At 44.7% G+C, this 9960-nt stretch overlaps 1 protein-coding gene across 1 annotated transcript; it reads right to left on the reverse strand.

Moving 5' to 3' along the window:
* Positions 1–2093: 2093 nt before the first annotated feature.
* LOC112562655 lies at positions 2094–4707 on the reverse strand. The gene is made up of 2 exons (XM_025236035.1): positions 4367–4707; positions 2094–2649 (listed from the first exon to the last, which is right to left on the reverse strand). The coding sequence occupies exons 1-2, from the start codon at positions 4517–4519 to the stop codon at positions 2338–2340; spliced, it is 465 nt and encodes a 154-aa protein (XP_025091820.1). The 5' UTR covers positions 4520–4707; the 3' UTR covers positions 2094–2337.
* Positions 4708–9960: the final 5253 nt, after the last annotated feature.

The raw sequence follows: 9960 nt of genomic DNA on the forward strand, positions 1-9960 counted from the left end.
CATGTCAATCCTCACAAGGTAGGGGCATCCAATTGCAGTTCAAAGCAAAATTGTGAGCAGGGGTTTGCTGATTGCTGTGGTGAGTCTTGTATTGAGTGGATTGATGGTTTCTAGCCAGTTTACAGTGTCCACATACTGCTGGCTTTAAAACAGCTACTTCTGGAGGACTGGACACTTTTCCCTTGTTAAGTAATGTAGCACTGTTTCAGTGTAGATAGCCTAATAACTGGTGTTCATGCCTTGTTTGTTTAGTTAGTGTGGGAGTAAAAATTGCAGTGGAAACGAGGGATATGTACATGGCTGGCATGGACCTCACATTTTTACTTCACGGGTTATGAGAATGATTAACCAGCTTTACTGCTACTTTCACTATCATTATGTACAGAACAAAGGTAATAAGATGCCGTAACGGCAGAAGTATTTCTGATCAGAATGTTAGTTTTCAATAACAAGCGTTTGTGAACTGGTCCCCAAAAAATAGATAAAATAATTGTAAGTAGTAAAATATGCGTGTCGTGGTCTACGGTCTTGCACAGGTTAAAACTAGCAGAATTTGATAGAAAATGTTTATTTTTAATGATCCTGTTTGGTATTTAATTGTAAATTGTAGCATTATATCGAGATTCGAAAATTTAAAACATAAATGAAATAAACTGAAATGGTAAAATGCGCGTGTCATTCAAGTGCACCCAGTCGTACAATCATACAAAAAGCAGATTGAAATAGAGAATTGTATCGGAACGGATTCTAAAACCTGTAACAGTCATTCAAGTTTCGACATGACACTCAAGTCTAGAAATGAGATGAGGATTTATTGCAAGAGTAACACTGACTACATGTTGCCAAGCAACAAGGTGTAGGGGAGAGTTGGTACACGTGGTCTCCTGTAACGACTGACGTCCACAAGCGTTGTTCTCATTCCTCGGGGGCAGGACTGACCTGTTGGCCCCTAGGCTTTCATCTGCTTTGGTCAGTCATTCATCACAGGAATTCCTTTATCAACAAGTGTGTCGTTAAACATGGTAGTGGCACTAGTAACAAGGGTTAGGGTTAGGGGTAGGAAGTTGTCACTAGGGGTGTAGTGGCACTAATCAGGAGGGATAGGGATGTGTACAGGACAGCGAGCCACACAGTGACTGACAACAAACACCACTTACAGTGAGTATAGAAACATTACACAGGTAACAGAAATATTACATCGGTAACACCGAAATATTACATATTTCATATTACATTTACATATTATATACTATTGCACACAGCTACACCGCATAAATACATGACATATACTATAGCCTGCAGCTGCATTGCATAATACATGACATATACTATTGCACACAGCTGCACTGCATAAATACATGACATATACTACTGCACACAGCTGCACCGCATAAATACATGACATATACTACTGCACACAGCTGCACCGCATAAATACATGACATATACTACTGCACACAGCTGCACCGCATAAATACATGACATATACTACTGCACACAGCTGCACCGCATAAATACATGACATATACTACTGCACACAGCTGCACCGCATAAATACATGACATATACTACTGCACACAGCTGCACTGCATAAATACATGACATACAGTGTATACTCAAACAAATTTACAGGCCAGATTGGCAATAACTCAGTTTCTTCATGGTGTAACAGACTGGAATGTCATCACTGGACAGTGAAGCGGGAAAAGAATTTCTTTCGTAAATTGATTGCCTACAGCTGTATTACAAAGCTACATTACACTAGCTCTCAGACGTCACCACACAAACACTGTCCTTTTAGACGTCACCACACAAACACTACACCAGCTCTCAGACGTCACCACACAAACACAACACCAGCTCTCAGACGTCACCACACAAACACTACACCAGCTCTCAGACGTCACCACACAAACACTACACCAGCTCTCAGACGTCACCACACAAACACAACACCAGCTCTCAGACGTCACCACACAAACACTACACCAGCTCTCAGACGTCACCACACAAACACTACACCAGCTCTCAGACGTCACCACACAAACACAACACCAGCTCTCAGACGTCACCACACAAACACTACACCAGCTCTCAGACGTCACCACACAAACACTACACCAGCTCTCAGACGTCACCACACAAACACAACACCAGCTCTCAGACGTGAAAGAGTGAGTAGAGAGCGAGCTTGAAGAAGATGATGATGAAGGGAAGAACGAGGGAGTAGTGGTAACAGGAGGAGAGCTCCACCTTGTGGCTGTGCTGACGGCCGTTAGTGGACAGACGGGGTGGGGGGCTGTCAGAGAGGGAGGAGAGGGGCGCTAGATGAAGTCTCTACAGCTCCACCTTGTGGCTGTGCTGACGGCCGTTGGTGGACAGACGGGGGGCTCTCAACGGTCCCAAGACTCGATGAAACGGTAGCACCTGCCAGGCGGGGACAGGGGGCTGCAGCGGTGCCCCGTACTGGGACCACCTCCACTCCCCCGACACCAACTGCTGCACGCTCACTGCGCCAGGTGTCGCCACCAGCCCCCTAGCGGGCTCTCTCACCTGCACTTCTCCTCCCGCTGGCGATTTTGGGTCAAAGCCAAGGTCCCGCAGAAGGTGGACGAGCTGCGTGTAGCTGAGATGACCCAGCAGCAGTTTCTGTGGTGATGACAGATAACAAACGAGAAACGTCACTGACGAGGCTGACAACATAATCACAGGTGAAGCTTTTTACATCTACCCCTCCATCTTAGTAGAAGCAGTTGAACCCCTGTAATTAATTCAAACCAAGGCATTACAATCATCAAAAATAAACATTAGAAAATGTACCAACATTGGGTTGATGTGTGAATGAGCTAATTAATGGATTACATGCGTCACGTGATCAGTTTGTCAATGTTAGCAGTAGGTGTGTAAGCTGGTGTGTAGATGTTCTACAAGTCCTGCTGTGAGCAGGTAGAGACTCGTGTGAACTTGAGTAGACTGGATTCTGTTAGTTGGACACGTGAAGGTCGGATGCTACCTCAACAACTCAAACTCGTCAGACGTCCATTCTGGGTACGGCCACACTGTCAGGGTACACTCTGGTGGTTTTGGTAGAAAAAACAGGTAGAAAGTCTAGGGGACACTTTGTATGTGATTTATGGTAATGACAGTGTAGAGAGGCTGTCAGCTTGTGTGGTGATGACAGTGTAGAGACTTTCTGCTTGTGTAGTCATGAGAGTGTAGAGACAGGCTATCACTTGTGTGGTCATGACAGTGTAGAGACAGGCTATCACTTGTGTGGTGATGACAGTGTAGAGACAGGCTATCACTTGTGTGGTCATGACAGCGTAGAGACTTTCTGCTTGTGTAGTCATGAGAGTGTAGAGACAGGCTATCACTTGTGTGGTCATGACAGTGTAGAGACAGGCTATCACTTGTGTGGTGATGACAGTGTAGAGACAGGCTATCACTTGTGTGGTCATGACAGCGTAGAGACTTTCTGCTTGTGTAGTCATGACAGTGTAGAGACAGGCTATCACTTGTGTGGTCATGACAGTGTAGAGACAGGCTATCACTTGTGTGGTCATGACAGTGTAGAGACAGGCTATCACTTGTGTGGTCATGACAGTGTAGAGACAGGCTATCACTTGTGTGGTCATTACTTTCTCCAAGTGGCATAGGCTGTGTTGCGTGGTGGTGTGGTTATTTCAGGGTTATTTCCGACTTCAGCACTCATGGACCACTCTTTGTCTGGTCTCTACCCTTCGACCTGTCCGACTTGGGTGAATCAGCTGTCCAGACCGGACCAGGTCGCTATCTTCCGCCTCAGGACCGGGCACAACAGGCTGCTTCATCACCTACACAGGAAGTTGCACCTAGTGCCGTCCCCGAGATGCTCATGTGGAGAGGCAGACCAGACTGTAGAACACATCCTACAGGACTGTAGGAATCTCCGTACCCTGAGGAAAGAGATGTGGCCACAGTCGGAGACCCTGCACAACAAGCTGTACGGGCCAGTGGAGACTCTACAGAAGACCACCAATTTCATATCAAGAGCTGGTCGCCAAGTGTGAAAGAGGCGAACGACAAAAAAAAAAACAAACAAAAAAACAAAAAAAAAAACTTGTGTGGTCATGACAGTGTATAACTTTCTGCTTGTGTAGTCATGACAGTATAGAGACAGGCTATCACTTGTGTGGTGATGACAGTGTAGAGACTTTCTGTTTGTGTGGTCATGACAGTGTAGAGACTTTCTGTTTGTGTGGTCATGACAGTGTAGAGACTTTCTGCTTCCATCACTACAACTGACAATATACTTAACGTACACTGTGCCTTACGTCATCTTACTTCCATAGGAAGAATCCGTTACGTGGGACTACGCGGCACTTACGTAGAAGACTTCGCCCTCCTCATTCTGTAGTAGCAAGTAGGGGGCGGCCGCACCCTCCCAGTTCTTCTGTAGCTGCAACATTGTGATGGTAGGACGTGTCACGTGGTTAAGGCTGTGATCATGAGGCTTGGACCTGCTCTCTGTAGCCTGCATACTACAGCGGTCTGTCTGACGTCACACAAACTACAGTGCTGTGTCTGACGTCACACACACTACAGTGCTGTGTCTGACGTCAGATATACCACAGTGCTGTGTCTGACGTCACACACACTACAGTGCTGTGTCTGACGTCAGATATACCACAGTGCTGTGTCTGACGTCAGATATACTAAGTTCTTACATCTGTCTTACGCCAAGGATACTACAAAGCTTTGTCTTGCCGTAGCCGCGCCACTCCTGGGTACTGCTTGTCGTAGCCTCACATGCTGATAGTCTGCACACACACACACACGCATACATATAAACACACACACACATACACAAACACACATACACATACATACATATACACAAACACACACACATACACAAACACACACCATAAACACACACATACACAAACACACATACACAAACACACACACACACACATACACAAACACACATACACAAACACACACACATACATATAAACACACACCATAAACACACACAAACAGACACAAATGCACACATGCAAACACACACACAAACAGACACAAACACAAACATACACACAAACAGACTCAAACACACACAGACACACACAAACACACACATAAACACACACACAAAAACACACACACAAAATTACAAACACAAACACACAAACACACACACACACACAGAGTGCACATACAGCAGAAAGTTGTTAATGAATATACAATTTGTTTTGTAAACACAAATAAAGGCACCTGCCTTCTTCATCTTCATACATGCTGCAGTTTCTTTCACAATTTTAGTATCGGTTACCGTGATGATAGCCGTACACCATATCGGGTTGCCGTGATGATAGCCGTACACTATATCGGGTTGCCGTGATGATAGCCGTACACCATATCGGGTTGCCGTGATGATAGCCGTACACTATATCGGGTTGCCGTGATGATAGCCGTACACCATATCGGGTTGCCGTGATCATAGCCGTACACCATATCGGGTTGCCGTGATCATAGCCGTACACTATATCGGGGGGTCTCCAAACACTAAACAGAGTGATCTATGGTCACCGGGGACGGTGTCCAATATTGGTGACTACAAAAGTTAGATGTAGTAAGTACTGACTTTATCTTATTTATATGAATGCTAGACTCCCCACAAAAGCTTACAATATGTTAAATTGTTTACAAGAAAACGGTAAAGGTACTTGGGCTTTCTTTGTAAAAGAACTTCCTTTGGATTTGTTTGGCTTCCTCAAAGTGTCGGTAACAAGAACATGTTTTTGAGAACCTTCAGACAAAGGTTTATAGATTGTTTCCAACAAGACTGATACAATGATATATGCACACGTGAAGGACTTGAGCTGTATTCTAGTTTTAAGAGCTATGTACAGCCTGAAAGATAAGTAAATATATGAAGAATACATTGTTTCAGAAAAGCATTTACATGTATTAAGTTGAGATGTGGAATATCCCCCATCAATGTGCACCAATATCGCTACAATAATGATGTATTTCCCAGACAGTTGATCTGCCCCCGATGCAAGTATGAGACTGAAGATGAAGTGCACGTGTTTGATTGTCCTGCTTATGACAGTTACAGACGGAAAGTTAATGTTTTAAACTCCACAATACCATATGAACAGGGCGCAGATGGAATCACACGAGTCTTTATAGATAAATGTGAAACAAACATCAAACAAATCTCTCGATATCTGTATCAAGTATTTAAAGCCAGGAATGAAATGAATACATAAAGAAATATTAGTATGCATAGATAACGCTATTGTAAATATTGATGATGCTGTTTTATTTCCTTCCTCAAACCCCAGAGGGTTAGCTAAATAAAGAATTCGTTCGTTCGTTCCCTTACCACCAACTTTGAGGTAGTTATATATCGTTCTCTCACATTCCCCCTCTCTTTTACCGCCAACTATGAGGTAGTTATTTCGCTTTCTCTCACATCCCCCTCTCCTTTACAACCATGAGGTAGCTATATCGTTCTCTCCTTTACCGCCAACTATGAGGTAGTTATTTCGCTTTCTCTCACATCCTCCTCTCCTTTACAACCATGACTCTATGAGGTAGCTATATATCGTTCTCTCGCTGTTCATCCCCTCCCGTCGCTCTCCCTCTTACCACGAGGTAGGCAGTTGCTATGGCCGTGCCACGCGTCAGCTTCATCAGAAGAAAGAGAAAACCCACAGCCTGAGAGACTCTCGGGATGACCATCATTATCTTGCTTGCTGCACGGCTCCACATCTAACAACTCTTCAGGTGTCTGCGTGGCGAGTTGTCCTTATGGTCACCTGCTGCTGGGGTCAGCACAGCGTGCGTGTCACGTGCTTCTATCACAGAGCTACAGGTCATGTATGTGTGTGTGTGTATATAACTCCGTGCTTCTATCACAGAGCTACAGGTCATGTATGTGTGTGTGTATATAACTCCGTGCTTCTATCACAGAGTTACAGGTCATGTATATGTGTGTGTATATAACTCCGTGCTTCTATCACAGAGTTACAGGTCATGTATGTGTATATATATAACTCCGTGCTTGTACCACGTCTGTGGCGCGCGTGCTCCAGGGTCCGTACCACGTGGCTAAGATGGACCTTCAGCCACCTGCTTCGCTCCTTTGTCTTTCTCTTGCCATCCGGCACGTTGGTCACACACTGCACTGCACACCTGAGAACATAGGATTGTGTGTGCGTGTCATGCTGGTTACAAGTTTTCAAATCTGAGAATCACGATGTCCAACGTGAAGAAGACAAGGATAACTCTCATGAATGATGTGCAAATATGTGACTGAGTGGTCGCCCATTAGATACTCTCTACAGTTTCCTGCTGCCAACCGACACAATTATGTAGGTGACAAAGGTTACAAATGTAACTGAAAATCAATAAAGGTGAATGCTAATTATGTCACGATACGGATGACAGCGATCAATGTCACCAAAAAAACCAGTCTACACAAATGTGACACCTCACCGGAAGTTGACAGAGCCGTTAGGCCGCGCATGCGAGACAGGAGCTTGTGATTGACCCCCCCTCCCTCGCAAACAAAAAAAGTAAACAAATATTATAGACCATAGCGATATTGGAAGAATCTATAATCGATTGTCATGAAACGATTCTGGAAATAATAATTACTCAGGACAGTGTTGGAAGTGCTGTTCAAAGGGAAACAAAATTGAGATGATCATGGAACGTTCCACACAAAATATACGTCACGAAACATCCCAGCAGACACGTGTTTGTGACGGTCCATTTCAAAGAAAGATAATATGTTTATCGTGAAATGATTCAAACAAAGACAATATGTTTCTCAAGAATTATTCCTTGATGTTTTAATTATTTTAATACAATGACGAAACCACCGCCTGATAGTCGCTAGAAATAAAATGCTCTCTCGCAAACATCGTGGAGCCATACTTGCAGCGAGAAAAGTCAAGATAATAAGTTTTCTCACTTGAGGTCACTTGAGTTCACTCACTGGTGGTGAATGGCTCACCGATTCACAAAAAGGCCCGCGCTTTGCTGTGCGACCTTTGCTGCAAGGAGCAGACTTCCCTTCAGTGGCTGCGATAATTTTGAACAATGAAAGTCTGATGATTATAGATTCATGAACAGACCATCCAACGTCCTCCCTCCCCCATACACACCCCACCCACAGCCCCAGCACCCACAGGGAGGAAGTTACGAGGGCAACATATGTGGAGCGACAGGACAAGCGTCTGGTCTCCAAAGTTATAAAACAATGTCCAGTCCTCAGATGCTGTTTTACTCCTCGCGCCGACGTTATACAGCCGTGGCCAAGATGACTGCGGGTAAACAGAGGTCTGGGGTCTGGGGTCGACGTTATACAGCGGTGGCCAAGATGACTGGGGGTAAACAGAGGTCTGGGGTCTGGGGTCGACGTTATACAGCGGTGGCCATGATGACTGCGGGTAAACAGAGGTCTGGGGTCTGGGGTCTGGAGTCGACGTTATACAGCGGTGGCCAAGATGACTGGGGGTAAACAGAGAAATATTCGCGGGGTCTGGGCATAACGTTGTAACTATGGAAACAAAACACTTTTCTTCCAGTTCCCCATTTCGCCCTGGGGAAAAAAAGTTATTCTCGCTTTACAACTATTGGGTTAGCGAAAATAACACCACTGCTACCACATCGCCGACAGTCACAAGTCATCGCACGTCACACCAATGACACCACTGGAGCCACATCACCGACAGACAGCACATGGAACATCCACACGTCACACAATGACGCCACATCAGCACAGGTAACGTCCGCACGTCACACCAATGACGCCACATCAGCACAGGTAACGTCCGCACGTCACACCAATGACGCCACATCAGCACAGGTAACGTCCGCACGTCACACCAATGACGCCACATCAGCACAGGTAACGTCCGCACGTCACACAATGACGCCACATCAGCACAGGTAACGTCCGCACGTCACACAATGACGCCACATCAGCACTGGGAACGTCCGCACGTCACACCAATGAGAGACAAGGTTGCACGAGCTGAGACGAGACCAGTGGGACATCTTGGGATGGCAGAGATGAGGTGGACCGGCGTTGGGTAGACAACTACAGACGACAGCGACAAACTCGAGTAGTGGGTGAGGTAGCTCAACTTGAACACGGCTTCCTCGCACTCAGAGAAGTGGTCGTAGTAGTCCTGAGTGTCGTATACCTATCTCGGGGGGTAAGTACTATACAGGTGGGTCGTGAAATATTATATAGATGTAAGTACTATACAGGTGGGTCGTGTGGGCTGTGTACTGTGAAGTATTATATAGATGTATGTAAGTACTTTACAGGTGGGTCGTGAAGTATTATATAGATGTAAGTACTATACAGGTAGCTCGTGAAGTATTATATAGATGTATGTAAGTACTATACAGGTGGGTCGTGAAGTATTATATAGATGTATGTAAGTACTATACAGGTGGCTCGTGAAGTATTATATAGATGTAAGTACTATACATGTGGCTCGTGAAGTATTATATAGATGTATGTAAGTACTATACAGGTGGCTCGTGAAGTATTATATAGATGTATGTAAGTACTATACAGGTGGGTCGTGAAATATTATATAGATGTAAGTACTATACAGGTGGGTCGTGTGGGCTGTGTACTGTGAAGTATTATATAGATGTATAAGTACTTTACAGGTGGGTCGTGAAGTATTATATAGATGTAAGTACTATACAGGTGGCTCGTGAAGTATTATATAGATGTATGTAAGTACTATACAGGTGGCTCGTGAAGTATTATATAGATGTATGTAAGTACTATACAGGTGGGTCGTGAAATATTATATAGATGTAAGTACTATACAGGTGGGTCGTGTGGGCTGTGTACTGTGAAGTATTATATAGATGTATAAGTACTTTACAGGTGGGTCGTGAAGTATTATATAGATGTAAGTACTATACAGGTGG

Source organism: Pomacea canaliculata, linkage group LG4 (genome assembly GCF_003073045.1).
Source record: "Pomacea canaliculata isolate SZHN2017 linkage group LG4, ASM307304v1, whole genome shotgun sequence".
NCBI classification, from domain to species: Eukaryota; Metazoa; Mollusca; class Gastropoda; order Architaenioglossa; family Ampullariidae; genus Pomacea; species Pomacea canaliculata.